The sequence below is a fragment of the Brachyistius frenatus genome, unplaced genomic scaffold, assembly GCF_029030835.1.
Source record: "Brachyistius frenatus isolate BFR_SWC_R1_liver_20210118 unplaced genomic scaffold, ASM2903083v1 Contig_472, whole genome shotgun sequence".
Classification (NCBI taxonomy): Eukaryota; Metazoa; Chordata; class Actinopteri; family Embiotocidae; genus Brachyistius; species Brachyistius frenatus.
Window position 1 is genome coordinate 1 of NW_027211071.1, and position 17,061 is coordinate 17,061.

Genomic DNA, 17,061 nt, shown 5'->3' on the forward strand with positions numbered 1-17,061 from the left:
TTTTATCATATTATAGACGACATACTAAAGTGTGACTTTTTTATCATATTATAGACGACATGCTATAGTGTGACTTTTTTATCATATTATAGACGACATACTAAAGTGTGACTTTTTTTATCATATTTTAGACGACATGCTATAGTATGACTTTTTTATCATATTTTAGACGACATACTAAAGTGTGACTTTTTTATCATATTATGGACGACATGCTATAGTGTGACTTTTTTATCATATTTTAGACGACATGCTATAGTATGACTTTTTTATCATATTTTAGACGACATACTATAGTGTGACTTTTTTATCATATTTTAGACGACATGCTATAGTGTGACTTTTTTATCATATTATAGACGACATACTATAGTGTGACTTTTTCATCATATTTTAGACGACATGCTATAGTGTGACTTTTTTATCATATTTTAGACGACATGCTATAGTGTGACTTTTTTATCATATTTTAGACGACATGCTATAGTGTGACTTTTTTATCATATTATAGACGACATGCTATAGTGTGACTGTTTTATCATATTTTAGACGACATACTATAGTGTGACTTTTTTTTTATCATATTATAGACGACATACTATAGTGTGACTTTTTTATCATATTTTAGCCGACATGCTATAGTGTGACTTTTTTTTTATCATATTATAGACGACATGCTATAGTATGACTTTTTTATCATATTATAGACGACATGCTATAGTGTGACTTTTTTATCATATTATAGACGACATGCTTTAGTGTGACTTTTTTATCATATTATAGACGACATGCTTTAGTGTGACTTTTTTATCATATTATAGACGACATACTATAGTGTGACTTTTTTATGACGCGCTATAGCAGGGGTGAGCAATTAATTTTCCCAAAGGGCCTCGTGAGAAACTGGGACTGTTGTGAAGGGCCGGACCAACAGGCTGAACTCAATTCTGCTCAACATGAATGTTATCTCTTTATAAAAAGCAGTAAATCGTATGGTTTCATTAGCTGCTACTGGTAGTAGATGTTACAATTAGGCTATTAAATTGTGGTGCAAGCATTGCAAAAACATCAACATTATATCACTTTTCAATCAACATTCCCGGAAAATATTTTGAAAATTAGCATATTTTTGCAGTATTTCAAAGACCAGCATTAAATTAACTTCATACAAAAATGTAATAAGTGGTGTTGATATTTAGTTTGTAGTTTAATTACCTCATTTGCTGTTTTTCAGTTATTTGTTTTTGTTCAGTTAGAGAAGGGTTCGGAATTTTCGGTTGTTTGTTTGAATCCCAAAAAACTGAGACCTCAGAAAACAAAGTGCAAATAAAATTGGATCCTTTAAGTTCCTCGGATTTTGTTCCTACCGCTCATTGACAGGTCGATTTCAAACAATACACTTAGCAATCAACATACTTTTAGGTTAGGTTAGTTTAGGTAGTTCCTTCCCCCTGCCTCCTTCCTCCTTCCCCCTGCCTCCTTCCACCTGCCCCCTGCCTCCTTCCTCCTTCCTTCCCTCCCCCTGCCCCCTTTCTCCTGCCTCCTTCCCCCTGCCCCCTTTCTCCTGCCTCCTTCCTCCTGCCCCCTCCTTCACCCTGCTCCCTTCCTCCTTCCCCCTTCACCCTGCCTCCTCCCTCCTTCCCCCTACCCCCATTGTCCTGCCCCCTTCCTCCTTCCCCCTGCTCCCTCCCTCCTTCCCCCTCCCTCCCTTCCTCCTCCCTCCTCCTCCCCCTTCCTCCTCCCCCTTCCCCCTCCCCCTGCTCCCTTCCTCCTGCTCCTTCTTCCTTCCCTTCCCCCTGCTCCCTTCTTCCTTCCTCCTCCCTCCTTCCCCCTGCTCCCTTCCTCCTCCCTCCTTCCTCCTGCTCCCTTCCTCCTCCCTCCTGCTCTCTTCCTCCTCCCCCTGCTCCCTCCCTCCTTCCTCCTTCCCCCTGCTCCCTTCCTCCTCCCTCCTTCCTCCTTCCCCCTGCTCCCTTCCTCCTGCTCCCTTCCTCCTCCCTCCTTCCTGCTCCCTTCCTCCTCCCTCCTGCCCGGTGTCCAGGTAAAAACTCACCCTCCGCTGCTGGGAGTCGATCCAGAACACGTTGGGCTGTTTGTGCCGCAGCACGCCGCTCTTACATACCAGCAGCCGGTCACCGCGGCGCCGCAGCCCCGGTCCGCACACCACCTTCTCTGGCCGCGCGGGCTCTGCCAGAGAGATGGTGTCGGTGGCCTCGAAGAAGAACTCATCTCCCGGTACCAGAACCTCCCCGACCTTCTCCTTCAGACCGGAGAACATGCTGCTCCTTCACGTGCTGTTGTTGTAATGTGTCGGACGGAAATAAATGTGACACACAGGAGGACTGTGCAGCGCTCTCTGCCGCCGGCAGGAACTACACCACGGACAGGGTTCTACTCCGTTTAAAGCATTTTTTTTTTTTAACGGGAGAAGAACAGACAGAAACACAGAAACATCTTTAATTCGGTTTTAAATGTGTGGAGATCACCTGACTCACTCACACAAACTGTGTACGTTTAATTTGTTCCGACGTGTTTCTGTCGTTCAACGGCTCATTTTAACGGAGAGGACTTCACTTTATAAAATAAAACGTTTCGGTGGGCAGCAGGGGGCGCTCTGACTTCACCGAACTGTTGCACTGCAGGAACAGCAGGCGGGGTTTCTTCTTCGGAGGTCTTCCTAATTTATTTCTTCATGTTTGGTGTTTGTTCTTTAAATGTAGTGTTTGGTGAAAGAAGTCTGGTTTAGACCGATTAAAGGGAAACAGGTGGGAAATTTGACAGGTGTTACAGATGTTACAGGTGTTACAGGTTTTGGAGATGTTACAGGTGTTAGAGGTGTTACAGATGTTTGTTACAGTTGTTACAGATCTCTGGAACCCTTGTCTGAAGTGTGTTGAACTGATTCCTTTAAAACCCTGTTGTTAACGTTGACCTGAAGGGGGCAGCAAAGTGACACTTTGTGATCACAGACTATAAAAGGTTAAATGTTCTGAAAGAAGTTCTGTCTATTAGCGTTCTTCAACAGAACCTGAATTCAGATAACGGATGAATAACTGATGAATAACATCAATCTGATGAATAATATCAATAACTGATGAATAACAACAATAACTGATGATTAACTGATGAATAACATCAATACCTGATTAATAATATCAATAACTGATGAATAACATCAATAACTGATGAATAACGTGTTGTTTTATTTGAATCGTGTTTTATTTGAATCAACGGGTTATATTTTATTTGACGTGTTTTATTTTAATTGTTTTATTTTAATGTTTTATTTTAATCGTGTTTTATTTTTTGCTGCTCCACCCTCACCTGTAAAAAGCAGCTCCGTGTTGCCTCGTTAATGTTTCATCAGCGTGAACGGAGCACACGCGAACGGCTGCAGGTGAACCTGAACTCAACACGGTGTCTGACCTTCATCTTTATTTCAAACAACCTCCTGAACGCAGCGTTCAGAGCTTCAACCTGCGACATGCTGCAGGACGACAGGAAATACTCACACAAACAGGAAGTGACACTGTTCTTACAAAATAAAACAACATTTCTTCTTCTCCTCCTCACTGAGAATCAGAACCTCTCGACATCCTGCAGCGCCTCACTGCCTTTAACACGTGACCTTTGACCCTCCGGGTCAGAACTGCCTCCTTCTTCTTTGGTTCCTCAGGTCGTGGTTCTGCCGTTCTGCAGTTCTACTGACTCATGGTTCTGCTGGAGCGACTGCGGACCACCTTCTGGAACAGATCGTCTGCACAAACAGAACCAGAACTCATCATGGTCCGATCAAACTCACCTGGACCTGCAGGATCAACAGAACCCAGACTCACCGTTCCTGAAGCTCCGGGAGTCGACCTGCAAGACAGAAGGAAGGGGGTCAGACCAGAATCAGAACCAGGACCAGAACCAGGACCAACAACTCACATCTAACAGCTGATCTAACAGCTACTTTTGTTCTACTTTTCAGAACATCATGTGACCTTAATGAGCTGGCAGCAGGTTCTACTCTAAGGATGAATGTTCCTCGGAGAACGTTGGTGATGTTCTCACCCTGGAGGAGTCAGCTGATCTGAGGGGGGGGTCCGGCCCGTCGTTCTGCTCCCGCTCCACCTTCAGAGCTGCAGACAGAAAGAGAACATTTCTGAAACACCTGAGACTTCTGCTGCGGTTCATCTGGAGGAGTCAACTCCACCTGCAGCTCCACCCTCATCAGGACGGTGTATTCGGTCCGCTGCAGCAGCTTGTTTGTTGTTTAGAGTTTGATCTAAACAACAAACAAACAAACATCTGCAGGTAAACGTGACTCACGCAGCGGTTTGATGATGCTGTTGACAGCGTGGACGACTCCATTCGTCGCCATCAGGTCTGCGTCGGCCACCGGGACTTTGTTGACGTACACCGTGTAGTTACGCTGAGACACAGAGGAGGGAGGGCGACCAATCACAGAACAGTTTAGAACAAACAAACAACAACAACAACACACCTTACGTGAGTAAAGTGGTGTAACAGGTTGGAACATGATGTGTGATGACAGGTGAACTGACCACGCCCAGTTCCAGCTTCTCCCCCTGCACAGGCTGCAGTCTGGTGTGAGATCCGACCCCCCCGCTGACCAGCAGGCCCTCCCCCAGGTGATACCTGAGCACACCTGAGAGCTGCTGGGCGTTACCTGCAGACAGAGACAGACAAGGACAGGTACTGATCGGTCGTATTGACAGAGTCCTGACATGTCAGAGTGTCCTCGTGTCCTCAGGAACGTGTCCTCAGGAACATATCTCCGTCTCTGAGGATGGACTCAAACCGTCCACCAGACAAACAACTGACAAGTTAACAGCTTCATGGCGACCGTGAGTCGACACCTTCAACGCTGCTGGGACCTCAGAGACAACCTCGGAGACGCTCTGCTGGTCTTCATCAGCTGACATTTGTTTAAATGAGTTCAGAGACATTCAGCAGACAGGTTCAGTCTCATAAACACTGAGGACGTCCACCCAAACAAGGAGACAAGACACAGCCGGCTGAGACCTGAGGGACACAAGACCTGAGGGACACGAGGACAACACCTCAGACTGCAATTTATTCTGTCCAACATGGACACTGCAGACAGAACATCTCTGTCGGAGGCGTCTTTTAAAAGGTCCAACAATCCAACAGTCCTGGTTCCTCTAATCAAAGGTTTTAAATACTCACGCATCAGTTTGTTGAGTTCGGCCTGTGTCATGGTGGTGAAGGCGTCGTTGGTGGGAGCGAAGAAGGTGAGCGCCCCCTGCTGGTTTAGCAGCTCAGTCATACCGGCTGTCTGGATGGCACCGACCAGGAGACTGAAAAAGTTCCAACAGAATGGTTGTTGAACAAAACCCTGCGAGGCTAACTCCTGCTAACACAATGCTAGCTACTGATGCTGCTCCAATGCTAACGTCTGCTAGTACAACAGCATCTCATGTTTTCTCACCAGTTCAGGAACATACGTCAAACTAGACTAACAGTATCCCCTACACTTATTACTTATGGTAAGCTAGGCTAACGGTTTCCCCCTACACTCAGTCTTTGTGCTAAGCTAGGCTAACAGTTTCCCCCTACACTCAGTCTTTGTGCTAAGCTAGGCTAATGGTTTCCCCTACACTCAGTCTTGCAGTTTTCTCTTTCAGCTCCGGTTGTGTTTCATTTCTTCTCCTGAATTTGTTTCAGTAACAACTTCCTGAGGTTTCTTGATTAAAAGCTTGTATGTTGCTGTGAGGTTGAAGCTGGATCCAACATGGAAGCCGTAGTTTCCTACCAGGTGTAACATAAATAAAGGTCACCTGAAGCGGTCGTCAGCCTTCAGGACGTCCATGACGGTCCCCATGGGGGGACTGAGCACTTTGTCCACCGTGAACATGGAGGCGTAACGTCCCGTCTTATCGTGAGCAGCGATGCAGGCGTTCTCGATGCACAGGTTCTACGGAGAGACGCACACCTGAGAACCATCCATCAATCGAAACAACATCCATCCATCATCCAACCATCCATCATTCGTCCATCCAACCAACATCCATCCATCGAAACAACACCCATAAACTAATTAATTAATTAATGGGTAGATGAATGGATGAATGACTGAATGAGTAGAGGGATGAATTAATTAATTATTGAATGAATGGCTAGATGGATTGATTAATGAATGAATAAATGATAGAATAAATGGGTAGATGAATGAATGAATCCACGTGAAGAAACAAAGTTCTCACGTTTCTGTAGACGAACACTCGGAGTCGGAGGCCCCCCAGCGTCTCCAGCTCCTGACCGTGGTACAGAGACTTGGAGGACAGCTGCTCTTTCACCATGTGATTGGTCATCATCTTCCTCATGTCGGGAGTCATCGTCACACTTCCTGTTACACACGTGGTGAAACACACAGAAGGACACACCTGATTCTGATCATGTTTGTGTCTGCAGCAGGTCGATAGAAGCCCCGTTTCTGTTCACCAAGTTTTACAGAGGGGGCGGGGTTACCTTTGAAAGCGTCATTCAGAGGAGCCAGCATGGTCAGAGCCTCAGACCCAGTCAGGTGGGGGGTCAGACCGGCTTCAACAAACAGCTTGGTCGCCGTGGAAACTGATGAATCCTCGGCCAGTTCCAGGAGAGTTTTAGCTGCAAGACACAAACACAGAGTGAAATCACCAGCAGGGACCAGACGTGTCCAGACAGGAAGTGGACCGTCCCAGACCTCCTGACAGGCCTGCATGGACCACATCAGATCCTGGTCTCTGCTGGTCTTAGCGAGGACCCCGATTCTGGTCTGAGGTCTGAAGTCGAACCACTGATGATGAACACGGACGGAGTACTGAGGGAGTACTATCGGAGTACTGACAGAGTATTAATGGAGTAATGAAGGAGTATTGACAGAGTACTGACGGAGTACTAGTACTATCGGAGTACTGACAGTACTTATGGAGTAATGAAGGAGTACTGACGGAGTACTAGTACTGACAGAGTACTGAGGGAGTACTATCAGAGTACTGACGCAGTACTACCAGAGTACTGGCAGAGTATTGGCAGAGTACTGAGGGAGTACTGATCAGTAGTACTGAAGCGGTACTGAAGAAGTACTGATCAGTAGTATTGAATGCAGTACCAGTGCCACAGGTACTGCGTGCTACCTGAGTCGGGGATGAGCAGCTCGTTGATGTAGTGAATGACCCCGTTGGTTCCCAGCTGGTCCTTCTTGCTGATGACAGCCTTCCCGTTGAGGGTCAGCTGGTCTCCGTCACAGCCCACCTCCAGCATGGTGCCCTGCAGCGTCTCCATCGGGGTCCCCGACACGATCGACTCGGCGCACTGCATGTGCTTCAGGATGTGGTAGTTCAGCAGATCTGAGGGGGCGGGGCATAGAGGAGGTCTCACATCAGACTGTCACTACACCACATCAGAGACAGTAATGAGCTAAGGGAGACAGCGCCTCCTGCTGGGCACCTCTCAGAGCCACGGGGTCTCCCAGGATCCTGTTCAGGGTCTCCGGAGGAATCTTCTCGAAGGCATCATTGGTGGGGGCGAAGATAGTGTACTGACCCTCGTTCTCCAGCATGGTGGTCAGACCTGCGGCAGCGAAGGCCATCTGCAACAGCAAGTAATAAAAACAGGAAGTCAGAGACAGGAAGTAACAAACACAGGAAGTCAGGAAGTCCCTGACTGGTTGATTGACAGGTGTACTCACACGCAGCGTCTCCAGGTTGTCGTCGATGTCGATGATTGCTTGCATGTCGTTGGAAACGGCAGTGATGACGCGGTCGACCACGTGTACGATGCCGTTGGTGGCATGTTGGTCTGGTTTGATGAGACGAGCACAGTTCACCGTGATGATCTGAGGAGACGAGGAGAGAGTCGTTTATCCATCGATCAGTAACCACGGTAACTCCTGATCATTCGTCACGGGGAATGTTTGGGACACGTGACGAGATAACTATGTTACAGAGAGTGCGTGCCCATGTGTGTGTTCCCGTGTGTGTGTTTCCGGTGTGTGTGTTCCAGTGTGTGTGTGTGTTCCAGTGTGTGTGTGTGTGTTCCCGTGTGTGTGTTCCAGTCTGTGTGTTCCGGTGTGTGTGTGTTCCAGTATGTGTGTGTTCCAGTGTGTGTGTGTTCCAGTGTGTGTGTTCCAGTGTGTGTGTTCCCGTGTGTGTGTTCGTGTTCCCGTGTGTGTGTGTTCCAGTATGTGTGTGTTCCAGTGTGTGTTAGTGTGCGTGTTCCCGTGTGTGTTCCAGTGTGTGTGTTCCAGTGTGCGTGTTCCCGTGTGTGTGTTCCAGTGTGTGTTAGTGTGTGTTCCAGTGTGTGTGTTCCAGTGTGTGTTCCAGTGTGTGTGTTCCAGTGTGTGTGTGTTCCAGTGTGTGTGTTCCCGTGTGTGTTCCAGTGTGTGTGTTCCCGTGTGTGTTCCAGTGTGTGTGTTCCAGTGTGTGTGTTCGTGTGTGTGTTCCCGTGTGTGTGTTCCAGTGTGTGTGTTCCCATGTGTGTGTTCCTATGTGTTCCCGTGTGTGTGTTCCCGTGTGTGTGTGTTCCAGTGTGTGTGTGTCCCCGTGTGTGTTCCAGTGTGTGTTCCAGTGTGTGTTCCAGTGTGTGTTCCAGTGTGTGTGTTCCAGTGTGTGTGTTCCAGTGTGTGTGTTCCAATGTGTGTGTTAGTGTGTGTTCCAGTGTGTTCCCGTGTGTATGTTCCCGTGTGTGTTCCAGTATGTGTGTTCCAGTGTGTGTGTGTGTTCCAGTGTGTGTGTTCCAGTGTGTGTGTTCCAGTGTGTGTGTGTGTTCCCATGTGTGTTCCCGTGTGTGTTCCAGTGTGTGTGTGTGTGTGTTCCAGTGTGTGTGTTCCCGTGTGTGTGTTCCAGTGTGTGTGTTCCCGTGTGTGTGTGTTCCCGTGTGTGTGTGTGTGTGTGTGTGTGTGTTCCAGTATGTGTGTGTTCCAGTGTGTGTGTGTGTGTGTGTGTTCCCGTGTGTGTTTCAGTATGTGTGTTCCAGTATGTGTGTTCCAGTGTGTGTGTTCCAGTGTGCGTGTTCCCGTGTGTGTGTTCCAGTGTGTGTTAGTGTGCGTGTTCCCGTGTGTGTTCCAGTGTGTGTGTTAGTGTGTGTTAGTGTGTGTGTTCCAGTGTGTGTGTTCCAGTGTGTGTTAGTGTGCGTGTGTGTGTGTTCCCGTGTGTGTGTGTGTTCCAGTGTGTGTGTTCCCGTGTGTGTTCCAGTGTGTGTGTTCCGTGTGTGTGTGTGTGTGTTCCCAGTGTGTGTGTTCCCATGTGTTCCCGTGTGTGTGTTCCCGTGTGTGTGTGTTCCAGTGTGTGTGTGTCCCCGTGTGTGTTCCCGTGTGTGTGTGTTCCAGTGTGTGTGTGTCCCCGTGTGTGTTCCAGTGTGTGTGTGTTCCAGTGTGTGTGTGTGTGTGTTCCATGTGTGTGTTAGTGTGTGTTCCAGTGTGTTCCAGTGTGTGTGTGTGTGTGTGTTCCAGTGTGTGTGTTCCCGTGTGTGTGTTCCAGTGTGTGTGTTCCAGTGTGTGTGTGTGTGTTCCCATGTGTGTTCCCGTGTGTGTTCCAGTGTGTGTTCCAGTGTGTGTGTTCCCGTGTGTGTGTTCCCGTGTGTGTGTTGTGTGTGTGTGTTCCCGTGTGTGTTCCCATGTGTGTTCCAGTGTGTGTGTGTTCCCGTGTGTGTGTTCCAGTGTGTGTTCCAGTATGTGTGTGTTCCAGTGTGTGTGTGTTCCCGTGTGTGTGTGTTCCCGTGTGTGTTCCAGTGTGTGTGTTCCAGTGTGTGTTCCAGTGTGTTGTGTTACCCCGTTGCTGTAGTGGTGGATGTGGACGTGTGCATCCTGGTACATGGAGGAGAAGGAGGATCCGTGTCGGAGCTCCTCGGAGGTCAGCCGGCGGTTCACCATGTGGTAATGAAGAGCGTTCAGCAGCTCGATGTTTACGTTGCTCACCAGAGCGTCCAAGATCTCCTGCACCAGGACCAGATACATCTTCATCATCATCATCATCATCATCTTTATTATAGTTTTCATCATCATCACCGACCCCCCAAACCTCCTCCCCCCACGTGTTCTGGTTCCAACCCCATACCGTGGGCAGGGCGGCCCAGGCCTCATTGCTGGGGGCGAAGAAGGTGAAGCTGCCCGGTCCTTCGACCTCCTCCCTCAGATTGGCTCGTTCAGAGTACATCTGAGTAGTCGAAGCTCCGACGACGCCGAGAGTGTTGAAAATGTTCACCAGAGGAAGAGCTGCAAGCACACCACTTATTATTATTATCATCTTCATCATCATCATTATCATCTTCATTTATTATTCATTATCACCATCATTTATAATTTATTATCATCATCATCATTATTCATTATCATCACACTGCTCATCAACATTCAAACAGATCAGAAGTCAGACCTGCAGGACACCCTTTCTCTCCAGGAATCTTCTCATAACCAGGACAGCACTCGTAGGTGATGACCCTGCAGTGGAGACAGGAGGACAGAAGAGGACATGTGAGGACAGGGGAAGACATGTGATGACAAAGCTCAGAGACCCCCCATGTCTCCATCTCAGGTAGTGTCTGACTCAGCTTCACTTTCCACAATAAAACCCTGTCTGTCCATAAGATCGGCGTCCCCCCCATCCTCAGCTTGTAACCGTCCAACATCTCGCTGCAGGAGACACATAAATTCCTGTCTGTGAATAATGATGCTTGTAAAGTTATGATGCAGAGCTGTTTCCATGGTGACTGACGGAGAGCTGCCAGGAGCTGTTTACACACCCGGGTCTGTCTCTACCCACAGGAGGAGGACCTGGACCTGACCCTGGACCTGGACCTGACTCTGGACCTGGACCAGAAGGTGTCCAGACCACAGGTGGTGTTCCTGTTCTGGGGTTCAAGTTTAAACCTCCATCAGGATCACGGGACCTCCAGACAACTAGGACCTCCAGACTGCTAGGACCTCCAGACCAGTAGGACCTCCAGATCAGCAGGACCTCCAGACCGCTAGGACCTCCAGACCACTAGGACCTCCAGACCAGAGGTGGATTGGACTCCGAGGAGCAGCCATTGAGGATTTACGAGGTTCCCCGGAGGCCCCAGTGAAGATCTGGACTCGGAGCACATGTGGTCTGTAATGAGGTGTGCGGCTGGCTACACTTCCTGTCGAGGTTTCCTTAATAAATGAATGACTTCATCCTCAGAGAGAAGAATCTGCAGCCAGACCAAATCCTGAAGGGGATGGAACCACCACCGGGAGCCTGAATTCCTGTTCCTTTCAAAATAAAGCGTCGGGCTGAAGAGGTGAGAATGTAAATAAATATCCTGAGCTGCTGGTCACGTATGTTTCACATTATGTGAACATTACATGTGCCTGAAGATTCACACGCCTGCTGATGGTTATGAGTCTTCCTTCTGCTGACCTCTGACCTCTTCATATCCTCCTCCACAGACGCCCAGATATACAAAGAGACAAAGACAGGACTGTCCAACTCCCCCCTCCTCCACCTCCTCCACCACCAGTGTAAATCCAATTAAACTGTCAGGAGATGTTCCTCACTGTGTGTGTGTGTGTGTGTGTGTGTGTTCAAGTCCTCCAACAGATTCACTTCCTGTTTCTTTCCTGAGCTAAAACAATCTGTAAGAAACGTCCAGGGTGAACAGAACCAACAGAACCAAGAGAACCAACAGAACGTTTGAAAACATAAAAATCTTCCTGAACTAGGTCATGAGGGGCGGAGCCTCAAACTTAAACCTACGCGTTGATCAGTGTTGATTAATGTTGATCCGTGTTGATTAATGTTGATCCATGTTGATTAGTGTTGATCCGTGTTGATTAATGTTGATCCGTGTTGATTAATTTGATCTGTGTTGATTAATGTTGATTAGTGTTGATCCGTGTTGATCAATGTTGATTAGTGTTGATCCATGTTGATCAGTGTTGATTAATGTTGATCCGTGTTGATCAATGTTGATTAATGTTGATCCGTGTTGATTAATGTTGATTTATGTTGATCCGTGTTGATCAGTGTTGATTTATGTTGATCCGTGTTGATTAGTGTTGATCCGTGTTGATCCGTATTGATTAATGTTGATCCGTGTTGATCAGTGTTGATCAGTGTTGATTAATGTTGATCCGTGTTGATCAATGTTGATTAGTGTTGATCCGTGTTGATCCGTATTGATTAATGTTGATCCGTGTTGATCAGTGTTGATTTATGTTGATCCGTGTTGATCAGTGTTGATTAATGTTGATCCGTGTTGATTAATGTTGATCCGTGTTGATTAGTGTTGATCCGTGTTGATCCGTATTGATTAATGTTGATCCGTGTTGATCAGTGTTGATCAGTGTTGATTAATGTTGATCCGTGTTGATCAATGTTGATTAGTGTTGATCCGTGTTGATTAATGTTGATCCGTGTTGATCAATGTTGATTAGTGTTGATCCGTGTTGATTAATGTTGATCCGTGTTGATCAATGTTGATCAGTGTTGATCAATGTTGATCAGTGTTGATTTATGTTGATCCGTGTTGATTAATGTTGATCCGTGTTGATTAATGTTGATCCGTGTTGATCAATGTTGATCAGTGTTGATTTATGTTGATCCGTGTTGATTAATGTTGATCCGTGTTGATTAGTGTTGATCCGTGTTGATTAATGTTGATCCGTGTTGATCAATGTTGATCAGTGTTGATTTATGTTGATCCGTGTTGATTAATGTTGATCCGTGTTGATTAATGTTGATCCGTGTTGATTAGTGTTGATCCGTGTTGATCCGTATTGATTAATGTTGATCCGTGTTGATTAATGTTGATCAGTGTTGATTAATGTTGATCCGTGTTGATTAGTGTTGATCCGTGTTGATCCGTATTGATTAATGTTGATCCGTGTTGATCAGTGTTGATTAATGTTGATCCGTGTTGATCAGTGTTGATTAGTGTTGATCCGTGTTGATCCGTGTTGATCCGTATTGATTAATGTTGATCCGTGTTGATTAGTGTTGATCAGTGTTGATCAGTGTTGATTAGTGTTGATCCGTGTTGATTAGTGTTGATCCGTGTTGATTTATGTTGATCAGTGTTGATTAATGTTGATCTGTGTTGATCCGTGTTGATTAATGTTGATCCGTGTTGATTAATGTTGATCCGTGTTGATTAATGTTGATCTGTGTTGATTAATGTTGATCCGTGTTGATTAATGTTGATCCGTGTTGATCCGTGTTGATTAATGTTGATCTGTGTTGATTAATGTTGATCCGTGTTGATTAATGTTGATCTGTGTTGATTAATGTTGATCCGTGTTGATCAGCAGCTTCAGGCTCTGTGACATTAAACGGTTCTCGTGAGTTCTGACTGAAATCTGTCTGAACCGGACCTTCAGAACCGGGTCGTTGACCCACAGCAAGCTGCTGCAGGGTTTTATTGTGAGCAGCTGCTGCTCCACCTCCTCTGCAGCGCTGGGCTCCTCTAAAGAATGTGTTTACATAAAGAGCTGAGGAGGATTGTGGGATTTGGTTTCTTTTGCAGAGCAGCGCTGCGTTCACGACCCACCGAGGAGGACGTACAGAGCAGATGGCAGGATTTCAGCTGATTAACACATTTACAAGCGCAGCATTTTCCTGCCTGAAACACACACATGGTATTAATGAGGCTCCGGCAGCCGAGGACCAGCTGTGTGGCAGATCTCGCTGCAGGACCTGCAGGATTAACACACAGCGGTCGGCCTGCCTATCCTTCTGAGGACCGGGGACACTTCTGCCCTGTGAGGACATTTAGTCCAGTCCAACTTCAGGACAGACCCCCACGGAGCTGTTGGAGGGTCAGACCTGGATGTAGGACTTCAGGGTCCTCAGAGTCCATGCTGTCAGTGAGGGTCCCCACAAAGACAGCAGAACAGGGAGGCGTGTTTGAGTTGTCCTGCAGTAAAACGAAGATCAAAAGTTGAGAAACGTCCATCTGCTAACGTTCATAAAGTCCTCCTGGAGGACTCCAGAGGATGAACTGTGGGAAAGTTTAACAAAATAAAAGCTTCATTCATCATCCAACACAACGGCCTCGTTTGGTCTGAACACAGCAGCTAACGTCAGCTTTAGGCAGCTAATGATACGTAACTTTAGATAAACTCAGAGAGTTCAGAATAAATAAATTAGTCGAGAGTGCAGGAAACATTGGACTCGGAGACCTGGCTGCTGTCCTGTCCATGAACCCTGCAGCAGTCGGGGACTCGGAGGTAAACCGACACTGAATGTTCTGCTTAAGTCTTTTCTTCTTCTGTGGTTACATAAGAGGTGAGGACACCTCCAGAGACGGACATTCCTCCATCCCCCGAACACAAACGGCTCCGTCCAGCAGGACTGAAGTCAAATGAAACGACCAGAGTAGAAATCCAGAAAGAAAAACAGGCTCCGAGCAGCTGAGAGAGGAAGTGGTGGACTCACGTGGGCCGGCTGCAGATCTTCCGGTGGTACCACTGCTTACAGTTGGTGAAGTACTTCTTGTCGGTGCCTTTAATCTGCTGCATGGCACAAACATTCGGCCTGCAAGAGACAGACGGACAGTCAGACACTGAAACTCACCACTCAACCTCTGATCTATGAACCCGATCAGGAGACAATCACTGATCACACTGATCAATAAACATATCACACTGATCAATAAACATCAATAAACATCTCACACTGATCAATAAACATCTCACTGATCAATAAACATCTCACACTGATCAATAAACATCTCACTGATCAGTAAACATCTCACACTGATCAATAAACATCTCACTGATCAATAAACATCTCACACTGATCAGTAAACATCTCTCACTGATCAATAAACATCTCACTGATCAATAAACATCTCACACTGATCAATAAACATCTCACACTGATCAATAAACATCTCACAGATCAATAAACATCTCTCACTGATCAATAAACATCTCACACTGATCAATAAACATCTCACTGATCAATAAACATCTCACACTGATCAATAAACATCTCACTGATCAATAAACATCTCACACTGATCAATAAACATCTCACAGATCAATAAACATCTCTCACTGATCAATAAACATCTCACACTGATCAATAAACATCTCACTGATCAATAAACATCTCACACTGATCAATAAACATCTCACTGATCAATAAACATCTCACACTGATCAATAAACATCTCACTGATCAATAAATATCTCTCACTGATCAATAAACATCTCACACTGATCAATAAACATCTCACTGATCAATAAACATCTCTGATCAATAAACATCTCACACTGATCAATAAACATTTCACTGATCAATAAACATCTCTGATCAATAAACTTATTCCACCTTCACCTGTCTGGTCTAAAAAAATTCTGTATTAAAAATTTTAGAACAAGAAACTGTTTATAACTGAAATGTTCGTACTTGTAACACAGTACATGTACTTGTACTACAGTAATTGTACTACAGTATATGTATTTGCACTTATACTACAGTACATGTACTACAGCATTTGTACAGCAGTACATGTACTTGTACTAGACTAGAGCACATGTACAGCAGTACATGTACAGCAGTACATGTACTACAGTATTTGTACAGCAGTACTTGTACTAGACTAGTACTACAGGTACTTGTACTACAGTACTTGTATTTGTAGTACAGTGCATGTACTTGTACAGCAGTGCTTGTATTTGTACTAAAGTACTTGTATTTGTACTACAGTACATGTACAGCAATATTTGTACTTGTACTACAGTACATGTACTTGTACTACAGTATTTGTATTTAAGCCTGCCACACCTCAAACTTCCGGTTTGATTTGATTGACAGGCTGAAAACATTCAAACTTCAACCGTCGTCACGTGACTGCAGACCGAAGTACTTTTACATTGATTTAGAGAACTGGGGTACCTCAGTATTTTCAGTGTAACGCAGTACTTTCACACTGCATTGTTGTACTTTTACTGCATCAGTTATCGATCGTTGCTGTGAGGTGATCAGCTGAAACCGGACCAGAACCTGGCGCGGTTCGGCTCGGTTCGGGAGGATACTAACCCTTGTTGCCGGCCTCTGATCCGGCTGTGCTGCAGGACCGCCTGGTACGGAGACCGGGCCACGCACACGGTCAGGACCAGGGCCAGACCCAGAACCAGACCCAGAACCAGGACGGACGGCTTCATGTTGACTTCCTGCTGAAAAGATCCCGCCGCTCAGTCCGAGTCTTCTTCTACTACTTTCACTTCTTCTTCCCGTTTTATTTCTTCTTCTTCTTCTACTACTTCCACCTCTCCTTCTTCCGTTCGCTGCTCTGACGACCCTGCAGGCTCCGCGAGAGTCCGCTATATAGACCGGGTGGGGGGGGCGGGACACCGGAGCCCTGCAGGAAGAAGGAGAAGAAGAAAGAGGAGGAGAAGGAGAAGGAGAAGGAGATTAATTATTAATTTAGTTTGTAAAATGACTTTCAAACTTCAAATCAACATAATCCATCTGAGGTTCTGTAACCCAGAAAAGTTCTAACAACAGAACCTCAGAACCTCACAGAGGAACCAAAGGGTCAACAGGAAAGAACTCTCTGACACAACCAGAACCAGACTCAGAACCAGAACTAAAACCAGATTCAGAACCACAACCAGACTCAGAACCAGACTCAGAACCAGACTCAGAACTAGATTCAGAACCAGACTCAGAACCAGACTCAGAACTAGATTCAGAACCACAACCAGACTCAGAACCAGACTCAGAACCAGACTCAGAACTAGACTCAGAACCAGACTCAGAACTAGATTCAGAACCACAACCAGACTCAGAACCAGACTCAGAACCAGACTCAGAACTAGACTCAGAACCAGACTCAGAACTAGATTCAGAACCACAACCAGACTCACAACCAGACTCAGAACCAGACTCAGAACTAGATTCAGAACCAGACTCAGAACCAGACTCAGAACTAGATTCAGAACCACAACCAGACTCAGAACCAGACTCAGAACCAGACTCAGAACCAGACTCAGAACCAGACTCAGAACTAGATTCAGAACCACAACCAGACTCACAACCAGACTCAGAACCAGACTCAGAACTAGACTCAGAACTAGACTCAGAA

The 17,061-nt window shown here is 46.1% G+C and overlaps 1 protein-coding gene across 1 annotated transcript; it reads right to left on the bottom strand.

Moving 5' to 3' along the window:
• Positions 1 to 3,417: 3,417 nt before the first annotated feature.
• Positions 3,418 to 16,285, bottom strand: tgfbi (transforming growth factor, beta-induced). Its single transcript, XM_069687553.1, has 17 exons — positions 16,014 to 16,285; positions 14,403 to 14,501; positions 10,380 to 10,444; positions 10,062 to 10,219; positions 9,776 to 9,940; positions 7,697 to 7,843; positions 7,456 to 7,597; positions 7,143 to 7,355; positions 6,496 to 6,633; positions 6,231 to 6,373; positions 5,805 to 5,941; positions 5,194 to 5,324; positions 4,548 to 4,672; positions 4,312 to 4,414; positions 4,054 to 4,121; positions 3,834 to 3,858; positions 3,418 to 3,754 (listed from the first exon to the last, which is right to left on the bottom strand). The coding sequence occupies exons 1-17, from the start codon at positions 16,136 to 16,138 to the stop codon at positions 3,699 to 3,701; spliced, it is 2,040 nt and encodes a 679-aa protein (XP_069543654.1). The 5' UTR covers positions 16,139 to 16,285; the 3' UTR covers positions 3,418 to 3,698.
• Positions 16,286 to 17,061: the final 776 nt, after the last annotated feature.